Raw genomic sequence first — 24,288 nt, 5'->3', positions numbered from 1 at the left:
CTCCCCATTACTCGTTACCAAGTAAGGTTTTATGCTAACAGTTATTTTGAGTAATTACCAATACTGTCCAGTGCCTTTAAGGAGGGACAAGTTGTACAAGATCCCTATGCTTAATATTGACACTTAACCACAGGTCTGAGGCCAGTGTTATTTAGCGATGGGCCAGTAAACTCAGGACCAGATTTGACTTGTCTTTTTCGATTTAATAATAATACCTCACGGTGTTGAAAACTTACTTAAGAAATAAAACCAAGATGGCTCAGGTCAAAGGCCCAAGTCTGTCTTTTGTAGATTTGTCTTTGTTCAACCCCAATTGTGTAACAACTTTAACATAAAATATAATGGCACCCCTGAACAAAGATATTGACAGAATAGGGACACCGCCAACATAGGGCTAGACAGCTCAGTTGGTAGAGCACCGGCATGTTAATCCGTAGGGCGTTGGTTTTAATCCCACTCAAGTAAATTCTTTGTTCAACCCCAAAAATCATACAATATAATAATAATCAAATGTTGACATTGTTGAGTGACAACTTCAGGTATAATAAAACAAGTAATTGGATAAATTTTGCGAATCCCAGGGTGCAGTTCATTGATGAACTGTTAAGAGTTGTTTGTCGCCAAGAATGTCTCATTCACAAACCCATCGTTTAAATTCATTTCAGGGAAATCAACGACACTTTCAAAAAGCGTTGCAGAAAGAGTGAAGAGGCAAACGAAATCCAGCAACACGAGGAAAGATGATTCGGGAGAAGAAAGTGAAGACCAAGACGAGAACAGTGAAGAAGAGGAGGAGGAAGAAGAAAATGAGGAGGAGGAGGGGGAGGAAACAGACGTGGAGCAAGAAAAGAAAGATGAAGATGATGAAGATGATGAAGAAAATGAAGAAGAAGAAGAAGAAGAAATTAAACCATTAAGACCAAAACGAAACGGGATGAGAAGAAACGTTGCTACAAGAAATTCTGGTAAGGGAAAGTTAATTATTTGTTTTTGGAAGATTGACTAACATGCCTGTGATTTGTTTTCACAGAGCTCGGGAAAGTACTGAGTATACAGTGCTAACATGCATCGGTGTATATGAACAAAATTAATAAGATTGGGTTTTGTGTTATTCTCTTAGTCTTCAATAAGGAATTCAGGTAAATGGTTATCAAAGGGAAATTAAACCTATGTTTTTTATCCATTACATTGTATTATTTTTCATTTAATTTTCATTGTATCTTTTTCTTGTCCAGCTCTTGACTGCTTCGATTTAAATAATTATCCTCCTCTTTTTCACCAATATGTATTAATGTTGATTGAATTGATTTGAAAACTGTAAATGTGAATTTGACTCCGCAGGTTCTAACTTGAGCAACGGTCACATGAAGCGGTACGCCACAAGAAATCAGCCAGTAGTAAGCGACAACGAAGAAGATGAAAATGAGGAGGAAGAGGGTTCGGACAGCGAAGATGGCAGCGAGAAGAACGCCGACTCGAGCAACGATTCGTCCTCAGCCACCGAAGACGTCTCAAACTCAGACAATAGCTCGGACGAGAAGTCGAGGGATAGTGACACGGACAATTACATGTCAGACGATGCGCGTAACCATCGAACGCGGTCTGACCGATCAAGAGCGAGGTCCACATCAAAGCGGAAGAGCAGGAGGAGTACGTCAAGTCCGGAGGCGATAAGTCGACGATCTAACCAAGTAAACACGAGAACGAGAGGACGCTTTAACTCCAGTGATTTTGAAACGGAGACTGTCGCGGTGACGAGCTCGAGCCGCAAGCCTAAGACTCGTAATCAGGGAAAGCAGACTGTGATTTATAGGGACCTGGACGAGGAGAGCGAGAATTAGTCGTACGACAGCGAGGAGGTCTCAGACGATGCGGAGGAGGATGTCGCGAAGACGGTGTCGAGTCGAGAGAGAGTGCGATGGTTGACTCAACAAATGAAATTGTTGCTTTCAGATGTCTGAGGAAGGCTTCATCAGGCCTGAAGTCTTTCTCAGATTCAAATACATAAGTGAGAAATAACCTCTTTCTCAAAAACTACTTTACTTCAGGTGGAGTCGTTTCTCACAAAGTGTCATACTATCAACATCTATCCAGTGCTCATAACCAAATAAGTTTAGCTAATATATAATCTGATTACCAAATGTGTCCGGTGCCTTTAAGCATTTGTTTCCTCAAAGCAAGTCATTGATCCAGGAACTTTCACAAAATGTTTTGTTATCTTTCTTGATACAAAGTTGCCAAAGAAATCAGCATGACTCTGACAACAATCAATATATGACACTGCTCTTACAAACAACAATACCATCTATCGTTTTTCCTTTGTTTAAAGCATGGAGACTGTACTTGACACAATTGGTAATTACTCAACATAATTGTTGGCATAAAACTTACTTGGTGTCGAGCAATAGAGAGTTGTTGACAGTATAAAACATTGAGAGACTGCTCCCTCTGAAGTAACGTATTTGAGAAAGAAGTAATATCTCACTAACATATTTGAATTGAATTCGAGACCTCATCTGAGGTCTCAAATTCAAGGCATCTAAAAGCACACAACTTGTGCGACAAGGGTGTTTGTTTCTTCCATTATTCTCTCGCAACTTTGACAACCAATTGAGTCGAAGTTTTCTCAGGTTTGTTATTGTATGCATGTTGAGTCACACTAAGTGAGAATACTGGTCTTTGACAATTACTGAATGTGTCCAGTGCCTTTAACAAACATGGAGGAAGGAAACTAAATTTATGGAGTTCTGATCGTAGACAAAGATGTGTGAACAAACTATTATAGCTTCCCTTTTAAACATCAAGATAATGAGTATATCAAAAGATCTCTTGAACATTTTCCAAAGTGCATTCTTTGTCTCCTGACAAAGGCCACAGAAAATTCTTCCGCAAATCCTCAGTTTTGTTAGTTCAGCTAAAATATTCAAATATCACTTCCTTATTCAAAACTAAAAACACCGTTTCCTCAACTTAAGTAATTGCTCCTGCTTAGGATTTAAAAACTAATTGGTCTGCACTTCAAGTGAAATAATATGGGTTTTTGTTGTATTGTTTTTTAATCCTGATTTGAATTCGAACCATTCATGGAAATTAAAAACACAGACTCGATCATAAATCCTCAATGCAAAATTTTCATTTATCTGTTTTTGTACTGTTGTGCTATTTATCAAAACTCTAAATCACAATCAATTTAATTTATTAAAATTATTTGTCCTTTTACCCTATAGATAAATCAATCAATGTTTAGTGTTATGCTGACAGGAACTGTAAGACCTTGCCCACTTCTGAAGAGTTGAAGAGAATAATTATACTTTTGAAATAAAGTTGAGATTGGTAATTGATAATTTTGTGTGTTCGTGTCTTTGTGTACTAATTAAGAATAAACTATTGGTAATTACACAAAATAATTGTTAGCATAACAACTTACTTGGCAACGAGCAATGGAGAGCTATTGGATGTCAATATTTAAACCTTTGAGAGTCAGCATAGGGTAGCCACGCCCCTTCAAGGGTTCTAAAAGACCAACCACCAAACAGAGGTTAAAAATAAAATAAAAGGAAATCGTTTAACTTGCCCCATTACTGCATAGGGCGTCAGCAAAGGGTTGCCACACCCTTTCAACGGTTTTAAAAGACAAACCACCAAACAAAGAGGTTAAAAACAAAAAAGGAAATCGTTTAACATGCCCCGAGACTGCAAAAGATTTATTGCCGAGTTGTGGCTGATTTTACCCGAGTGTTTGGAATTAAATTTAAAATAATATACTTCGATTCGAGAAAAAAGGATAACATTTTAATAATAGTTTTACACGAAAAAGAAGAAAAAAAACTGCCACAAATAACGAGTAGGGTTACAAACCTAAACATGAGTTATTTATAATGGAGCACTACATACCGCACGTACATCAGTGGCCAGACAACATGCTACCTCATTTTGTGCATTGCCCGTTTGCCAAACGCCCACGACTGTATGTTTTTTATTTCACAGTGAAAATAAAACCCATTAAATATAATTATTTTTAGGAACAATCTGCCAATCGTTAGCGATTGTGTTCAAACACTAATGCATGTTACATGTATGTTGTGCAATGCCCATGGTCTACCTGAACTTCATGTACGTTTTTCGTTAGTAAAGAGAAAATAACATTAATTGAATATAATCACTTTTGCAAAAACTGGACCATGTTATTTTGATCTTAGAGGAAGTTGGAAATATTAATCAGACATAAATACTAAAATAACTGTTTTGTATTGTTATGTAAAATTACCCGAGTGGTTAAAAATAACAAAATGCATTTGGTAAGACAACTTCAACATAAACATATTTCATAAACATAAACAGAGGGGCAATTTTCCAGCATTATCATGGTTAAACAAAATCATATAATAATATTATTATTTTTTTTTTTGCATCTTTGTGAGTGACAACTTTTGTAACGGTTCTATAATGATTATTAGTAGTATTTGGAAGGGATTTCTCGTGGTGTGGTTCGTATTTGGGGATATTGTTTGTTTAATTTCATTTTTTTATCCTGTTGCGCTTGGTATTTTCATAGAGTGGTATTTTTAACCAGAATTAATCAAAATCATCAAGCAAGTGCATCAATTAACCATCTAATGCAGGCTCATTAACTTTACGCGGGAGACTCTACAATCCGCCGACAGAGGGCGCGATTCCTACTTAAATACTTAGTCAGATACCCTAAACCAAATTCAACGCTGAACGTATAGATGAAGTCGCGCTTGATAAATCACGTGTGTCCCATTCAGAAACGCATGCGGTATCAGAATTTCTCAAAAACATGGATGGAGAGGAGTGACTTGCTTCTTCGAGAGAAGTTTGCCCGCATTTGGCTCCATTTTACCGTTTCCTGAAAAAGAAACGGTAGTTATGAAGTGCGAGACATGTGCTCACAAAGTAAATGCAAAAAGTAAGTTTGGAATATATATATTTATTGTGGAAACCGGAGCTTGTAAAGTTGTGTGTGATAACCCCCTTGACTTGTGCGTTATTTATAAAAAAAAATAAAAGGGGTAGGCGGTGGGGGAGGAGGCTGATCGCAACACTCAGACTTTGAATATTAAACACATTAATGCAAATTCAGCTCAATGACTTTGAGTCTGATGATGTAAATGACCTGTGACTGATAATTTGTAGTTGACAAAAAATATTGACTATTTTTTTTTTAGGATATAAAAACTACATTCCTTTCACAGATTTTCAACAAAATGTAACACTTGTGTAAAGTTGTTTTTATTAATATTGTCAGTGATTTTTTTTTCTTTGTATAACTCAGCGATGACCTCATATTTTATATCACTACCAATTAATAGCACAGACAGCAGTTTTTGAATGAATGAAAAGTCACTTATTGTCTTCCTTCTCATAACAGCTGCATTACAAATACATGGTGTGGTCTATCAATTATCATTCATACCTGCGTCTCAACTCTCACAAGAATGTTGAAGGTCGTCAGGAGGTCGTCGACCAGAAAGACCTAGGACCACTGGTGAGTGAAACACTGGAGTTTTATCTTACATGTCTTAGGAATTGTCCAAATTGTTTAGGTTTATATCTTGATGCTTACATACAGAAATGTTTGTACATTATTGTTGTTTAGTTGCCCCTGCTAGAACCATCAAAACATTCTGTTTTTATTTTTTCTTTCAGAGGTTTCAACATTTATATTACTCTGAATTTTTAAAATTGGTTTATGAAAAAAAAGATGCACAATAGATGAAATTTATTAGGTGATTTATTGTATATGGTTTCTTTTGAAGAATATAACCCCCAAAATATTTAGGTTCACCATTTTGTTTTTCTTCAGAAAAGACACAAAAACGAATCAGTGTAAAGGGTTTGCCACCTGTAGAGGGACCTCTAGTCAATTATGAAATGGTTTGAAAGAAAAAGGCACAATTTCGTTTTGAATAAAAGGTGGTTTATCATTTTGTAAATTTTGAAAAAAAGCAACCCCAAAGTTCTTTGTTGGTACTTGTTTATTTAATTTCAGAGGTTTTATCCCTCTGAAAACAGCAAAATTCAGTGATAAAGGTTCGCCAACCATAAGGACACCTCTGGCCAATGTTTTAACTGTTTTAGTTGAAAAATGTACCACTTCGTTTTAAAAGGCAATTTTTTTTTTATAACTTGGTAATTTTTGAAAATTACCCTCCCCCTCCCCTAATATTTGGTCAGAAATAGTTTTGTTTTATTTCAGAGGTTTTATATTTAACTCTTAAGAAGAGCAACATTCAGTGATATGGGTTCGCCACCCGTAGAGAAACTTCTCGCCAATTTTTTAACTGTGTTTAATACCACTTCATTTTAAAAGGCTATTTTTTTTATAATTTGGAAATTTTTGAAAATTACCCTCCCCCTCCCCAAATATTTGGTCAGAAATAGTTTTGTTTTATTTCAGAGGTTTTATATTTAACTCTAAAGAAGAGCAACATTCAGTGATATGGGTTCGCCACCCGTAGGGAAACTTCTGGCCAATTTTTTAACTGTGTTTAGTACCACTTCATTTTAAAAGGCGATTTTTTTTATAATTTGGTAATCTTTGAAAACTACCCTCCCCAAATATTTGGTCAGAAATAGTTTTGTTTTATTTCAGAGGTTTTATATTTAACTCTTAAGAAGAGCAACATTCAGTGATATGGGTTCGCCACCCGTAGAGAAACTTCTCGCCAATTTTTTAACTGTGTTTAATACCACTTCATTTTAAAAGGCTATTTTTTTTATAATTTGGAAATTTTTGAAAATTACCCTCCCCCTCCCCAAATATTTGGTCAGAAATAGTTTTGTTTTATTTCAGAGGTTTTATATTTAACTCTTAAGAAGAGCAACATTCAGTGATATGGGTTCGCCACCCGTAGAGAAACTTCTCGCCAATTTTTTAACTGTGTTTAATACCACTTCATTTTAAAAGGCTATTTTTTTTTATAATTTGGTAATCTTTGAAAACTACCCTCCCCAAATATTTGGTCAGAAATAGTTTTGTTTTATTTCAGAGGTTTTATATTTAACTCTAAAGAAGAGCAACATTCAGTGATATGGGTTCGCCACCCGTAGGGAAACTTCTGGCCAATTTTTTAACTGTGTTTAGTACCACTTCATTTTAAAAGGCGATTTTTTTTATAATTTGGTAATCTTTGAAAACTACCCTCCCCAAATATTTGGTCAGAAATAGTTTTGTTTTATTTCAGAGGTTTTATATTTAACTCTTAAGAAGAGCAACATTCAGTGATATGGGTTCGCCACCCGTAGTGAAACTTCTGGCCAGTTTTTTAACTGTGTTTAGTACCACTTCATTTTAAAAGGCAATTTTTTTTTATAATTTGGTAATTTTTGAAAATTACCCTCTCCCCTCCCCAAATATTTTGTTAGAAATATTTGTTTTATTTTAGAAGGTTTATATTTAACCTTTAAGAAGAGCAACAATCAGTGATATGGGTTCGCCACCCATAGGGAAACCACTGGCAATTTTTTTAACTGTGTTTAATTGAAAAATGTACCACTTCATTTTAAACTCATTTTTTTTATAATATGGTAATTTTGGAAAATTATCCCCCCCCAACCCCCCCCCCCCCCACAAATATTTGGTTAGAAACAGTTTTATATCGGAGGTTTCGTATTTAACTCTTTAGAAGAGCAAACTTAAGTGATATGGGTTCGCCACCCATAGGGAAACCTCTAGCAAAACTACTGTTTATTAGTTGAAAAATTTGCCACTTCATATTAGGTGATTTATTTGGCAAGTCTTGAAAAATAAGCCCCCAAATATTTGGTTTTATATTTTTAGCTCTGAAACCATAAGAGCAGAAATTCAGTTACAAAGGGTTCGCCACCCGTAAGGAAACCCCTGGTAAATTTTTTATCGGTGTTTGATTGAAATTAGGTAAAATTTGAAAACTAAGCCCCCAAATATTTTGATATACAAATAGGTTTGTTTTATTTCAGAGGTTTTATATTTTACCTGTGAAAACAGAGGAGCGAAAATCGGGTTCACCACCCGGAAGGACACCCCTACCCCTTTTGTGACGTCAATCGAGGCAGACTTTGCCTGCAATGCGTATAGTAAACACACGTGCAAAGTACATGTACATCCAAGTCGTAAGTTGGTACATTTCAAAAAGTGTTTTTCTGCATTCAGCAGCAATACACCTGGTCGGCATTGCCAGAAAAAAACATTATTTTTTTTTTTTTGAAATGTACAAACTCACTACTTGGTCCGTACATGTACTTTGCAATTGTGTTTACTCTACGCATTACAGGCAAAGTCTGCCTCGATTGACGTCACGAACAGCGCCCTCTCGGGTCGGGTCTACTCTTAAATTTGTAATAACATAAGAACTGATTTTTTAAAACCTTAGTTAACTGTTTATTCACATTCCACTCATCAAAACACATATATTAGTGACAAAAGCTTTATTTTGAAAAAATACCACTTCCAGGTGACTTTAAACCTGGTTCATACTTCCTGCAAATGCAAAGTGAATTTTGGCGACCCAGCCCTGTTTAGTTAACAAATGTTTCAAAGAGGTTGAACACAGTTCAACTGTTGCGAGTGATTCATTGCGAGTTTGTGACAACAAAATTTGTTAGCATTTGCAGGAAGTATGAACCGGGCTTTAGGCTTGTAGACCCTTCTAGGTTTATCACACAGTTTCCATAGATTGCACAGGGGTAAGTAGGTACCTGTGAGGGCAGAGATGGTTCTTGTGATATTTATCACTACATATTTGGCTGCACAGGCAATTTCTGAGTTGGTTTGATGAATGAAATAAATGGTCCAGTGATCAGGGGTAACATTGTTGAAGAGCCACGAGCGTGCCTGAATGACGTATTTCAGTGCTACATGCGGATTAGTACAAGCAAAAATTCACCGATCATATGACATGTGTGTAAACCGTTGTCGGAAGTGTCATGGCCGAGCGGTTAAGAGCACCAAGTTCAAACTCTGGTGTTTCTGATCAGCAGAGTGTGGGTTCGAATCCCCAGCCATGACACTTGTGTCCTTAAGCGAGACACTTAACCATTGCTTCGCCCTTCGGATTGGACGTAAAGCCGCAGGTCCCATTTAAAAGAGCGCAGTGCATGCACTTATCGAAAAAGAGAAGGGGTTCGCCCTGGTGTTCCTGGCTTTGGCTGCTTTGGTTAAAGGTTCATTTTTTATGTCAAGGTAATTTTTTTATTTTTTTTTTTATTTACAGGCATCAAGAGATTGAGTACTCCTGAAGAGAATCAACATCTTCGGATCAGTCTACACTTATAGATCTCAAGACAAGAGCTCACTGGAACAAGGAGATGAAATCACCACCGGCGACGACGACAACGATGATGACCTGATGCCACAGAGATGTCTTACTGATGAGGAGGCCGATTTTTGGACTGGTTTATTCATTGAAAAATGCGCCACTTCGTATAAGGTGATTTATAAGTTTTGAAAAACAAGCCCCCTAATATTTGGTTTTATATTTTGAACTCTGAAAACAGAAGAGCAAAAATTCAGTGAAAAGGGTTTGCCACCCGTAAGGAAACCCCTGGCCGATTTTTTAACTGTGTTTGATTGAAAATTGCACCACTTCAAATTGAAAGTTGACATTTGGTAAATTTTGAAAAATAACAGGAAACCCCTCCAAATATTTTAACATACAAATAGGTTCGTTTTATTTCAGAGGTTTTATATTTTACCTGTGAAAACAGAGAGCAAAAATCAGTGACAGTCTGTAAGGAAATCCCTGGCCAATTATTTTTAACTGTTTGGGGAAAAAGCAAACATAGTTTGTTGATGTATTGAAATATTTACCTAGGATGGATTCATCGCTACTGTGACAGGGTTTTGCTTCTTTCTGTTTTCTAAGCAAGTAGAACCAATTAACCTATTTTGCTGAAACTTTCACTGTTTTTTCATCTTTCTAACCATTTGTGAAATCGACCCCAGGATGGTTAGGGTCAAAGGTTCATTTTTTATGTAAAAGTATTTTTTTTTTATATATTTTTTTATATTTACAGGCATCAAGAGATTGAGTACTCCTGAAGAGAATCAACATCTTCGGATCAGTCTACACTTATAGATCTCAAGAAAAGAGCTCACTGGAACAAGGAGATGAAATCACCACCGGCGACGACGACAACAACGATGTTGACCTGATGCCACAGAGATGTCTTACTGATGAGGAGGCCGATTTTTGGACTGGTTTATTCATTGAAAAATGCGCCACTTTGTATAAGGTGATTTATAAGTTTTGAAAAACAAGCCCCCTACTATTTGGTTTTTTTCTTTAGAACTCTGAAAACAGAAGAGCAAAAATTCAGTGACAAAGGGTTTGCCACCCGTAAGGAAACCCCTGGCCGATTTTTTAACTGTGTTTGATTGAAAATTGCACCACTTCAAATTGAAAGTTGACATTTGGTAAATTTTGAAAAATGACAGGAAACCCCTCCAAATATTTTGACATACAAATAGGTTCGTTTTATTTCAGAGGTTTTATATTTTACCTGTGAAAACAGAGAGCAAAAATCAGTGACAGTCTGTAGGGAAACCCCCGGCCAATTATTTTTAAATGTTTGGGGAAAAAGCAAACATAGTTTGTTGATGTATCGAAATCTTTACCTTGGATGGATTCATCGCTACTGTGACAGGGTTTTGCTTCTTTCTGTTTTCTAAGCAAGTAGAACCAATTAACCTATTTTGCTGAAACTTTCACTGTTTTTTCATCTTTCTAACCATTTGTGAAATCGACCCCAGGATGGTTAGGGTCAAATGTTCATTTTTTTATGTAAAAGTAATTTGTTTTATATATATTTTTTTTCTATTTACAGGCATCAAGAGATTGAGTACTCCTGAAGAGAATCAAGATCTTCGGATCAGTCTACACTTATAGATCTCAAGAAAAGAGCTCACTGGAACAAGGAGATGAAATCACCACCGGCGACGACGACAACAACGATGTTGACCTGATGCCACAGAGATGTCTTACTGATGAGGAGGCCGATTTTTGGACTGGTTTATTCATTGAAAAATGCGCCACTTCATATAAGGTGATTTATAAGTTTTGAAAAACAAGCCCCCAACTATTTGGTTTTATTTTTTGAACTCTGAAAACAGAAGAGCAAAAATTCAGTGACAAAGGGTTCGCCACCCGTAAGGAAACCCCTGGCCGATTTTTTAACTGTATTTGATTGAAAATTGCGCCACTTCAAATTGAAAGTTGACATTTAAATTTTGAAAAATAAAGTAAACCCCTCCAAATATTTTGATATACAAATAGGTTCGTTTTATTCCAGAGGTTTTATATTTCGTGTCAGTATGGAAACCCTTGGCTAATATTTTTTTAAATGTTTGGGAAAAAAAGCAAACATAATTTGTTGATGTGTTGAAATCTTTACCTCGGCTGTATTCATCGCTACTGTGACAGGGTTTGCTTCTTTCTGTTTTCTCAGCAAGTAGAACCAATTAACCCACTTTGCTGAAACTTTCACTGTTTTATTTCATCTTTCTAACCATTTGTGAAATCGACCCCAAGATGGTTAGGGTCAAAGGTTCATTTTTTATGTAAAAGAATTGTTTTTATTTATTTATTTTTTTGGTTTTTATTTACAGGCTTCAAGAAGAGAATCAACATCTTCGGATCGGCCTACACTGAGAGGAACTCGAGGCAAGAGCTCACTGGAACAAGGAGATGAAATCACCACCGGCGACGATGACAACGATGACGACCTGATGCCACAGAGATGTCTTACTGATGAGGAGGCCAAATTTTTGACTGTGTTTATTCATTGAAAAATGCGCCACTTCATATAAGGTGATTTATAAGTTTTGAAAAACAAGCCCCCAACTATTTGGTTTATATATTTATAACTCTGAAAACAGAAGAGCAAAAATTCAGTGACAAAGGGTTCGCCACCCGTAAGGAAACCCCTGGCCGATTTTTTACTTGCGTTTGATTGAAAATTGCGCCACTTCGAATTGAAAGTTGACATTTGGTAAATTTTGGAAAATAACAGGAAACCCCTCCATATATTTTGATATACAAATAGGTTCGTTTTATCTCAGAGGTTTTATATTTTACCTGTGAAAACAGAGAGCACAAATCAGTGACAGTCTGTTAGGAAATTCCTGGCCAATTATTTTTTAAATGTTTGGGAAAAAAAGCAAACATAGTTTGTTGATGTATCGAAATCTTTACCTCGGATGGATTCATCGCTACTGTGACAGGGTTTTGCTTCTTTCTTTTTTCTCAGCAAGTAGAACCAATTAACCTATTTTGCTGAAACTTTCACTGTTTTATTTTCATCTTTCTAACCATTTGTGAAATCGACCCCAGGATGGTTAGGGTCAAAGGTTCATTTTTTATGTCAAAGTAATTTTTTTATATATTTTTTTATATTTACAGGCATCAAGAGATTGAGTACTCCTGAAGAGAATCAACATTTTCGGATCAAGAGCTCACTGGAACAAGGAGATGAAATCACCACCGACAACAACGACGACCACCACTTGATGCCAGAGAGATGTGTTACTGATGAGGAGGCCGAGCATCCATCCTCGTATGGGTACTTAAATAAGATAAGGATCCTTTATCACTGACAGTGCCATCAAGATTGTCTCAAGAAACAAAATGAGGCTTGACAACAAAATTAAGTCTGGTTCCTTTTTGTTAAACTTTGAGCGTTTCGAGCGGGTTTTGATCGGTACACGGGAACCAGACAAAATGGCCGAACTGTGATAAAGGTGTTTTTAAACTGTCAGTGTTGCTTTCATTAGTTTGCGATAACTCGTGCTTTATAGCTTGTTTCAAAAAATGAGTATCTGAAATTGAATTGTTAACCGTCGTGAATTGTTGTTGTTGGTCGATCCTCCCCTAACCCCTGGGGTGGGTTGATCGATTGAAAGAACGAACAAGAAACTTGAGTGCACACCTTTTATGATAAAAGCCTTCTAGCTCTGGTTAGGATTATGGCATACTTAGTAACTTATGGGTCATGGCAAGACTAAAACTCCCTTTTTCCTGAGAGTTGGTCATTGCACAAATGTCATCCTCGATACTGTTACTAGGAAACGCCTGATGCATTACGGAGGCAACATTGCCACTGGTCATTGCCTGGGTGCCCCTTGAAATGTTCTTGCAATTGTTCCATAGAGGTGCCCGTTACCAAGAAAAACCACCTTGGTGCACTTGCCCTGTTTAAATGACTGAGCTGTCCTTTTCTGCTAGGGGTTTGCGTCATAGCAAACTAGGAACCTATCAACGTGTTCTCTAGCAGTGGCTTACTGTTGTACCACTACCATAGTGCATGACTTTTATCCCTTTCTGCAAGGGATTGGGTCACAGCAAACTTAAAAAAGAATAACATTAGTGGCTTACTGTTGTACCACTACCATCACATGTGACTTTCATCCCTTTCTGCTAGGGATTGGGTCACAGCAAACTAGGTAAAGTTTTAGTTTAGTGGATTACTGTTGTACCACTACCATCACACATGACTTTCATCCCTTTCTGCTAGGGATTGTGTCGCAGCAAACTTAGTAACGTTTTACATTAGTGGCTTACTGTTGCACCACTACCATCACACGTGACTTTCATCCCTTTCTGCTAGGGATTGGGTCACAGCAGACTTAGTCAAGTTTTAGTACAGTGGCTTACTGTTGCACCACTACCATCACACATGACTTTCATCCCTTTCTGCTAGGGATTGTGTCGCAGCAAACTTAGTAACGTTTTACATTAGTGGCTTACTGTTGTACCACTACCATCACACGTGACTTTCATCCCTTTCTGCTAGGGATTGTGTCGCAGAAAACTAAATGTTGAGGTTGATATGTACATACATGATCTTTTCCCCTTCCTACCTGGGGGAAATGACTGGTACTTTATATTAATCCACCTGCCGTGTGACCTCTGACCCTTCTTCTGTGGGGTAAGGTTACTGTAAACCTTTAGCGGATGTATGTCAGAAATGGCCACTTGCCATTTTACCTCTGCCCCCCCTTTCCACCTGGGGTATTTGTTTCAATAACACAGTGATAAATCTTGAATCATGTGTTGTGAATTGTTTCTATAGACTAACAGGCCTGTATGCTTCTTTTTTGAAAAGGCAAGGGCACCAGAGCATTTTCTCCTTGGTAAAACGCACCCTATGCGGAAATTGTAAATCTGTACTGGATCATTTCAAGGGCACCAAGGCAATGACTAGGGGCATCGAGGCTATCGCCTTCGTTGCCTCCGTGAAGTATCAAGCCTGGATTTATTCATGATTGTGCATTTGACTGCATCTGTGATCCAACTTCACAAAAAGAAGAAGACAAATCATTACGTGAAACATTTGGCTTATCATTCTTTGTGTTGGCCACACAAAATAAATTACTGTCAAAGCTATTCTTAATTTTGGCTTTAAACTTAATTTTGGGACAAGAAATACGACAATGCGAAAAGATTTGTCTTTTTGGGTAATTTGGGTCACAACTGCAAAATATTTGTGTATTTTACATAAATTATCTTAACACTTTATTGAGACATTCCCACGAAATGAGTTCACATTACTTTAATGCAAAATGCGCATACAAAATGCGTACATTTTTCATATAGAACGCTCGACTTTTTTTCCCAAAATACAAAATTCTAAATTCTTATTTTTTTTTTTTTACTCTCTTGGCAAATTTTTTTCCCGCTACTACTTTTAAAACTTTGCTCACTTTAAAAACTCTTCTTTTCTAGATTTTTCCCAGAGTTGGAATATCTTAGCAAATTTTACAGAAATTTTTGTTTTCCTGTTTAGGAAAACAAAACTTTCTGTAAAATTTGCTTGTGACTCAAATTGTGGGAGTGTCTCTGGTCCTATATTGATACTTTGATGATTGTGAAGCCAAGTACAACTTGCACTCAATACAATTAATGCAAGCGGAACACATCATAAAGTTGTATTCTTGGGACCAATCTTCATGACATACAAGTACGCCATCATTTTAACTAAATTTATTCCTTTTTGGCACGACATGTTTGGATAAGTGTGATGCACACCTGTCCAAACTCAAAATGAAATACGAGTACGTCATCAATTTAACCAAATTTATTCATTTTTTTAGGCTTGACATGTTTGGACGAGTGTGATTTACACCTGTCCAAATTCAAAATTAAAAAGTACAATATTTTTTACGAAACAGTCACAAACTTCATTTGAATGTGTCTTTTTTCTTCTTTGCATTGCTGCGACAGTAATAGTTAACAGTTCTAAATTTTATTGAGTTTTTTTTTGCATCAGCTGATACAAAAAAAAAATCTAATCTCAGAGCTAACTTTATTTCAACTCAAGGATTGTAAATGTTGTACTTGGCTGTTTATATAATTTGAAAAATTATGTAGTAAATTAATTGGTTACCATTCATTAAATGCTGTAGAAAGCACCACTGAACTGTAGAAGCAGCAGAGTTGTGCAAACGTGTGTGCCGGTCGGTGTGGCTAACTACTATCTGGAAAGTGTGACGACCTAATGATCAAAGAGTTAATGGTTGGGTAAGCATTTTATAAAGTGAAATCTTGTTAATGTGGCGCTGGTAGTCTGTCTTACCGGTGTCCTACCTTACATGATTGACAAACTATTTCAACTTTCTCGATCTCCGACAAAAAAAACAAAACCTAAGAAAGAAAGGATTTGGTTGCCTGTTGAAGTCTTTGGGGGCCTGTATCAAAAGTGTCAAGGACTGAGGACCATTGCACTTTTTTGCACATTTTTTACCTGATCATTTTGTTATCCTAAGTTGGTACCCGTCTCTCTATACTGTTCCTGTGTAAACGGGTCTACTTTTTGAGCAACATCTCTACACTGGACATCCTCTTCTGATCTGAGGGAGCCTCTGAACTTGACGGATGACGGAGACTTCTACCCAGATGTTGGTGCGAGGGTCGGAGAAACGAGATTCTGAACATGGCTATTCACATTTCAATCAGGTACTCAGGCTTTTACATTGGTTTCACTTGTGTTAAGAAGTTTTGACTGTATCAAAAGGAGATATCAAAGATGACATTGGGATTGTGTAGGAAGTTAACAGGGTCCTTTATGGAAGAAACATCGTCGCTTAGATAGATGCCGTTGTGCATTAGGTAATTGTAACCGGTTAAATTCTCAGCCACAGTAGGTTGTATGTACACTCCATCGTCAGTTAGAATAGTTTTTAGATTTAGTTAAAATCTGTTTAACTGGTTGACAATATTCAGTCTATGATGTTAACTATTGTCTATTTCAGTGACCAATTAACTAGGTTGTTCATTGTAGGTTTTGAGTGGTCAGCTTTATGACAGATTCTACAGTAGGTATGTTAACGACAATCAGTTGAGGAAATGATTTACAAATGATGTTGACCAATAGACATTGCTTTTTTAACAAATACTGCCACTGTGGTGTGCATGATTTGTATACATTTTTCATAAACATAGAAATTTAGCTGCAGTAGGTGTTTTCAATCCTTCAGGGTATTAATTATTGATAATTGTAAACAGTTTTTACAACTGGTTAACCCTTTTCCAGCTGAATATGGTGACGACACTCAGGCGATTTACAAACACTCACAAAATTTGTTCAGCCGCAATGTTTGAATCTTGTTTCTCTAGTTATTTAGGCTAAAAGAGTTGGCAAGTTTAAGATATGTAACCCATAGAACTGTTGGGAACAAGAGTAACCTACTAGTTTTTTGTCAGTACAACAATTGTCTTTGAAACGAGACAAATTTTGTGCGATGTCCATCAATTATTTTATTTCTTTTATGGTTAACATGAGAATGTCTCAACATGTACAATAGCGAAGTGTACAATGGGTGTTTATTAGCAGTATTAGTGTAGACTTATTCAGTTAAATAACCTCAGAACAAACATAGTAATTTGTCACATGGCTAGGTAGTTATAGGAAGTATAAACACTAGTCCAGTATTAGTGTAGAATTATTAAACAAATAACTAAATTACAAATGTAGTTATTTCTCAATTTGCTTGTTAGCTTGATTTTGTTATGAATATTATGCCAAAAAGACACAGCAGGAATAGGTAATCTAAATAAGACGTCACTTTGTTACTTTAGTCATGCACTGTTTGCAGAATCACAGGTGTCTTTCTAGATGGAAAATACACCAAGTTATCAGCGATCTTATCGTCACTGATAAAACGTTAATTTTCTGACATCGACGTCAGACTCATTTTTATGCAAAAACATTGTAGTTTATAATTGGTACGAAATCATTAGTATGCAGTGGTTGGTTCGCAGATTTACATGAAGTTAATCAGTAGGAGTAGTTGTTGATCCTAGATGTTCAAGACTTTATTGGGACATCATTAGCAATTTCTGGTTCCGTAGGATTTGAAACTTTGTTGTACTTAGGAGTTTAGAATTTGTTTAGAGATAGGTTAGTTTTTTTTTCACAGTCTAGTTATCCTCCATAAACCCAATGTCATCTACAATATCTCCTGTAATAATATGCAATGAAGATGCAAATCTGATGTTTGTGTATAACCTCATTTTTGACTTTGAAATTTGACTTCATTTGAACGTGTAATCACACACACTGTTAAAATGTTGCGATGTTTTAACAAATCCAAAACAAATTGTAGTACTTCTAATGCAAGTGAAACCAATACATTCCTGAGTATGCTGTTCTGTTTTTTTGTGCTTGTCACAAAAATTCACAAAATTTTTCAAGTTCAGCCGCCATGTTGGAATCTTGTTTCTCTGATCAGCGCATCATCATCTGGGTTGAAGTCGTCGTTATTCTGATGGTACAGGACTCAATCGGTGACGGAGTGGAAGCGTCCTTTTACACTTCAACCAAAATTCAAACTTTAAACTTTACTCCAAGAACTTAGCGACGTGTTTGCCCGAACAGGGGGAGACGTCCGATGGTACACTTGATACAGATTCATCAAACATTTTAACGGGCAACAGAATCCTTTCCGACTTTTGTTTTGGACTTTGAAAAAACAAATCTTAAGTTTGTTTTTGGCTTCGGACTTTTAAAAAACAATCTTTTTAGTTTGTCAATCATGTAAGGCAGGACATTGGTAAAACAGACTATCAATGAAACATTAACTTGATTTAACTTAATAAAATGCTTTCCTTCCATTAATACTTGGATCATTTAGTCGCTTCACTTTCTAGATAGTAGTTGGCCACACCGACCGGCACACACGTTTGCGCAACTCTGCTGCTTCTACAGTTCAGTGGTGCTTAAAAAAATCAAAAAAATCCCTTAAAAAACGCCTTTTTTATATAGACTAAGTCAGCCAAAAATATTTCTCGTGCCGTTGTACGGTTCGAAATTAACTGCGTAAAAACTTTGGTCCTACCCCCCCTATTATTAAAATATTGATCAACCAAGTGCACCCCCTATAGGGGTGCAGAAGAGACTGTATCCCAAAGTAATGTACACCAACAATGTAATCAACTAGAAATTTGCACATGACACTTATACAAGACGTCAAATTCAAATTACCATTAGATTATATAGCTAGGTACATCAAAATGGAATACAGCCCCTTATTAAAGGTATCGTCTTATAGCTTGTTGTGACTTTAAATAACAATAAAATGGAGTCCCATTGTGGACTTAGTCATTTTTTGACCAAATCACTAGCCATTGTTTGTACTTAGTAATTTTTTGAGCAGAAACTCATAGTCAATGTTTGTACTTAGTCTTTTTTTGGACTTAGTCATTTTTTTGACAAAACACTTGGTAATTATTGACTTTCTGTGTCCTATTGTGGACTTAGTCATTTTTTCGACCAAAAAACTAGCCATTGTTTGTACTTAGTACTTTTTTGAGCAGAAACTCATAGTCTTTTTTTGGACTTAGTCATTTTATGACAAAAACACTTTGTAATTTTCGACTCTCTGTGTCCCTTTGTGGACTTCAAAAACTTTCCAAGATTGAGATTATAAAGTCACAGAACAAGCTATAAGATGCGGCCTTTACAGAAGATACAACATTGGTAATTACGCTATTGTGAATTGAACTTATATGTTTATTGCGGGAATTTAGTGAACATGCATTGCCTTCAATTTTGGTAAGCATGCAAGTAAACATTCATCTAAATGTCCACTTGATGTAAAAACTGTATTGAGTTAAACAATAAATAAAGAAATGTGTTATGAAAACGCTGCAAGTTTGAGATAACGTTTTTTGTGTCAAAATTTGTGCACTCTATATGCAGTATATGAATACCAATGTTGTACCTTCTTTATAAGTAAGAAATGCAACCTGTAAACCATAAAGGAGTCAAATTTAATTAGATTTGTTTGAAAAGGAAAAAAAAAAACGCTTTGATTCTGTAAATATTCTGAGTTCTTGTAAGATGAAGAAAAAGCACACAAAAATATTTTGCAAGTTTGCAGAAACCAAATAGTTAATTCATGAGACTAGTTTTTTTGTTAGCCATGTGGACTCCTTTTGGATAAAACAGGTTACATTTCTTCCTTGGTTGATCATTTATATTTCTTAGCTATGGTTGTCATTTGCCAGCTGATATTTCTTCGCGAATATTTTGGGGTTTAAGTTGAATTATGAAACTATACACATTTTCAAAACTTTTAATTAAAACAAGTATGAATTGAAAGCTGTATTTGATTTTACAAATACAATTTTTGAAGTGTGGCACTTGACAAGTGCATTAAAAAAAAAAAAAAGACATTTTGAAATAATTTCAATGAAGTTTTCAAAAAGTAATTGTACATCAACTGGCATATTTCCAACCATCAATTTAAGCAACTATCAAAATGAATAGTAAGGAAGCAATAGGAGTGCAAAAGCACCCACAAAAACAAAAATTGTTTTAATTAAAACATTAAGGAAACATAACATACAGCATAGTCATAATCAAGTTCTTGAGGTTGGGGTGGGTGGGGGTAATGTCTAACAGTGTGGATGCACTAAGTGAGTGTTATTGTTTTCTTTCTTTGGAAGACATTTAAAGTTTGTTCAAATAAAGTCTTGAAAATTCAAATAAACAATCTAGTCTGGTTTGCTTATTATTTTCTGAAGAATCCTAATATTTGGACAACTTGTAACTTTGATGCCTTCTTGGTGTTGATGAACTAATTAAAAATAACTTTTAGAAAATAATTAAGGTTGGGGATACTTTTCGTAATTATCAAACAACAGTCTCCTCACTTGGTGTGCCTCAATAAATGCATAAATAACAAACCAATGGAAGTTTTGGCTCAAATGGTCATTAAAGTTTAAAACAAATTATTCCGTTCATGAAATTGTGTGCTTTCAGATGCATGAGAAAGGCTTCATGCCTGAAGCCTTTCTCAGAGTAAATGTTTTGGGGTGAATTTTTTTTTAAAGCTTTCCCTAAAACTACATTTTACTTTAACGGGTGTTTTTCCAACAATATTTTTGTAACATCAACATGACCAGTGCTCTAACGTTTTCATGGTAATTAATTTTTGGAGTAACTACCAAGTATCAGATAAACAGTACTGCTATTTAATAGGATGCATTGTTATTAAGCTAATTTTTGTTCTCCAAAATCCTTGGGGGCTGACCTAAATGAAAGTTTTTAATAGAAATTTAACTGATTATTGGGAGGCCCAACAAAAAAAGAAGTCATAGGTGGGTCTTAGGAGAAAATAAAATATGAGAGAAATTTTGGCAAATGTGTTGGTATAAATTATTCTGGCCCTACAGCTAGTAATAGAATATGATTTATTTTGGTTGCCTTATAGAATGGTTGAGGCTGTGTACCTCAGTGACTGCTGTTGTGGCTGGAAAGACTGCCAAGATGCAGGGAGAGGCAGCATACACTTGATGAAAGGGAAACATCAGATTCCACGAACTCTGAAAAAGAACAAAACTATATTTTGAGTATAGATGTAAATTAGTGTTCATACAAATGAGGGGATATAGGAAGTATAAGGCATTGGGAAAATTACTTCAGGGGCCTTTAAATTGTTCAGAGGCCTTTAAATTGTCTCCAGGGTATAAAGGTCCCGTACCATTGCGAAAAAAATACACCTAACTCAGGAAGCTGAACTTTTACTAGTTATGTTCCTTGTAGTCGGAACTCCAAGACAGCATTATTTAAAATTAGATACTATATTATTTCATATCGAATGAAAAAGTGGTGGCACCATACGGAAACTTTTCAATTTTCAGAAATTATTTCATGGATATATTTGTAGCTGTAAACTCTTTCAAAATATAGTGAGGGACACTATGAACATATTAACGGAATTTGACTGTTTGTATTGCCAAGACAATCTTGTCTTAGAACCCCCCTCAAATTTCCTCTTTTGCATCAACACATGAATCACTTACCTGATTTAGAAGATTCTATGAACATCCGTGCAGTTATCATGTGGAAGTTGTTGAATTTTGATGTCGGTTTGCGATGTAAAATGTTGCAGAAAATCTGTTTTTTTTACCACACACGTGGAGCTGAACACACCATGCCCGCGCTCAGAAAAGAAAATGGCCGCGGGGGAGTAAAGGGTAGTCTGGTCCCCTGACCAAAGATTCCTTGACGTCTCTTGTCGACAGAGCCTAGTCGGAGATTTTTGGGTCTGGGAACCAGACTAAGTAAAGGGGTGAACCAACTTCGTTCCCAGGGGCGATCGATCTCGATGCGCCATTTTTTCCCCAGCATGCCTTGCTCGATGTGCATCCTTTTATTGGCCGAAATTTGAAAGAATCATAGGCGGTGAGGCCAGCACTTTTCTCAACTTTTGCCTATTTTGTTTTTAAGGTCCGATGTTGTGCTCTTCATGATGCGGTAGGCTTTTCTGAAGCCTTTTTTTATTGAACAGAGGCCAAGAATAATATTATTTGAAGCAATAATTAGGAAGTTGTGATTTTTTTTATTTTTACTTAAAAGTTGGGCGAAACTTAAAAAAACTATAAAGGGTAAGGTCCAGCATTTTTATCAAATATAGCCTTATGATTTTTGTTCGAACGAAAAGTTCACAAGGCTATAATAGCCTTATGATTTTTTTTTCAGAAGCGAAAAGTTCATAAAGCTATTATAGCCTTGTGATTTTTTTTAGAGCAAAAAGTTCACAAGGCTTTTGATTTTTTTTCGAGCGAAAAGTTAATGATTTTTTTTTTACAGCGAAAAGCTCACAAGTTTTTCGAGCAAACAGTTCACAAGACTTAAAAAATCATAAGGCTATTTTCGAGCCTTGTAAATTTTTGGCTCTAAAAAATCACAAGGGTATAAGCCTTGTGATTTTTTTGAGCGAAAAAGTCACAAGCCTATGATTTTTTTTCGAGTGAAAAGTTCACAAAAAGTTTGCCTTGCGATTTTTTCAAGCGAAAAATTCACAAGGCTATTATATGCCTGTCACAAGGCTATAAGCCTTGTGATTTTTTTAGAGCGAAAAGTTCACAAGGCCTAATGATATTTGTTGAGCAAAAAGTTAAAAGGCTATATATAGCCTTACGATTTTTTTCGAGCAAAAAGTTCACAAGACCTTGTGATTTTTTTCGAGCGAAAAGTTCACAAGGCCTTATGAATTTTGTCGAGTGCTAAGTTCACAAGGCCTTATGATTTTGTTTCGAGCGAAAAGTTCACAATGATTTTTTTCGAGCGAAAAGTACACATTGGAGCGAAAAGGCCTTATGATTTTTTTAAAGGCACTGGACACTATTGGTAATTGTCAAAGACTAGCCTTCACAGTTGGTGTGTCTCAACGTATGCATAAAATAACAAACCTGTGAAAATTTGAGCTCAATCGGTCGTCGAAGTCGCGAGATAATAATGAAAGAAAAAAACACCTTTGTCACGAAGTCCTGTGTGCATTTAGATGGTTGATTTCGAGACCTCCAGTTCTAAACTTGAGGTCTCAAAATCAAATTCGTGGAAAATAACTTCTTTCTCGAAAACTATGGCACTTCATAGGGAGCCGTTTCTCACAATGTTTTTTACCATCAACCAAGAAAGGTTTTATGCTAATAATTATTTTGAGTGATTACCAATAGTGTCCACTGCCTTTAAAGCAAAAAGTTTAAAGACTCATGATTTTTTCGAGCAAAAAGTTCACTAGGCCTTATGATTATTTTCGCGCAAAAAGTTCACAAGGCCTTATGAATTTTTTAGAGCGAAAAGTTCACAAGGCCTTATGAATTTTTTAGAGCGAAAAGTTCACAAGGCTATAGCTTATGATTTTTTAAGAGCAAAAATATTAAAGGGCTATATAGCCTTATGATTTTTTTCAAGCGAAAAGTTCACAAAGCCTTGTGATTTTTTTTCAAGCGAAAAGTTTACAAGGCCTTATGATTTTTTTAGAGCGAAAATTTCACAAGGCTACAATCGCTCACAATTCTTATGATTTTTTTCGAGCAAAAAGTTCACAAGCGAAAAGTTATGGATTTTTTTGAGCAAAAAGTTCACAAGGGTTAGTTTACAAGGCTTTAGCCTTGTGATTTTTTTAGAGCAAAAAGTTCACAAGGCCTTAAGATTTTTTTCGAGCGAAAAGCTCACAAGGCCTGGTTATTTTTTTTAGAGCGAAAAGTTCACAAGCGAAAAGTTCACAAGGCTATAGATTTATGATTTTTGTCGAGCGAAAAGTTTTTTTCGGGCGAAAAGTTCATAAGGCCTTATGATTTTTTTCGAGCGAAAAGTTTACAAGGCTATATATAACCTTATGATTTTTTTTTTGAGCGAAAAGTTCACAATGTTAATAATAGCCTGGTGATTTTTGGAGCAAAAAGTTCACAAGGGTAAGTTTGCGACTTTTTTTAGAGCGAAAAGTTCACAAGGCATTATGATTTTTTTTAGAGAAAAAAGTTTAAAGGCTATATATATAGCCTTATGGTTTTTTTTCGAGCAAAAAGTTCACAAGGCCTTAAGATTTTTTTCGAGCGAAAAGCTCACAAGGCCTGGTGATTTTTTTTTCAAGCGAAGAGTTCACAAGGCCTTATGATGTTTTTCGAGCAAAAAGTTCACAAGGCTATAGATTTATGATTTTTGTCGAGCGAAAAGTTTTTTTCGGGCGAAAAGTTCATAAGGCCTTATGATTTTTTTCGAGCGAAAAGTTTACAAGGCTATTATATAACCTTATGATTTTTTTTTTTGAGCGAAAAGTTCACAATGTTAATAATAGCCTGGTGATTTTTGGAGCAAAAAGTTCACAAGGGTAAGTTTGTGACTTTTTTTAGAGCGAAAAGTTCACAAGGCATTATGATTTTTTTTAGAGAAAAAAGTTTAAAGGCTATATATATAGCCTTATATATATAGCCTTATGATTTTTTTAGAGCGAAAAGTTCACAAGGCCTTATGATGTTTTTCGAGCAAAAAGTTCAC

General features: G+C 35.9%; 1 protein-coding gene and 1 long non-coding RNA gene across 2 annotated transcripts; both read left to right on the top strand.

Annotated features, from left to right (window-relative positions):
• The first annotated feature begins 254 nt into the window (after positions 1-254).
• On the top strand, positions 255-1,841 carry LOC117294635 (lisH domain-containing protein C1711.05-like). Its single transcript, XM_033777173.1, has 4 exons — positions 255-276; positions 666-835; positions 1,121-1,139; positions 1,342-1,841. Exons 1-4 carry the CDS (start codon positions 255-257, stop codon positions 1,839-1,841), a joined length of 711 nt encoding a protein of 236 aa, XP_033633064.1.
• Positions 1,842-4,772: 2,931 nt separating this feature from the next.
• LOC117296950 lies at positions 4,773-9,254 on the top strand. Its single transcript, XR_004519869.1, has 3 exons — positions 4,773-4,930; positions 5,393-5,509; positions 9,216-9,254. It is a non-coding gene; the product is annotated as an uncharacterized LOC117296950 (long non-coding RNA).
• The last annotated feature ends 15,034 nt before the right edge of the window (positions 9,255-24,288 follow it).

Source organism: Asterias rubens, chromosome 1, assembly GCF_902459465.1.
Source record: "Asterias rubens chromosome 1, eAstRub1.3, whole genome shotgun sequence".
In the NCBI taxonomy this organism is placed as follows: domain Eukaryota; kingdom Metazoa; phylum Echinodermata; class Asteroidea; order Forcipulatida; family Asteriidae; genus Asterias; species Asterias rubens.
Note: the sequence above shows the minus strand (reverse complement) of the source record. Positions and strands in the feature narration are given on the sequence as shown.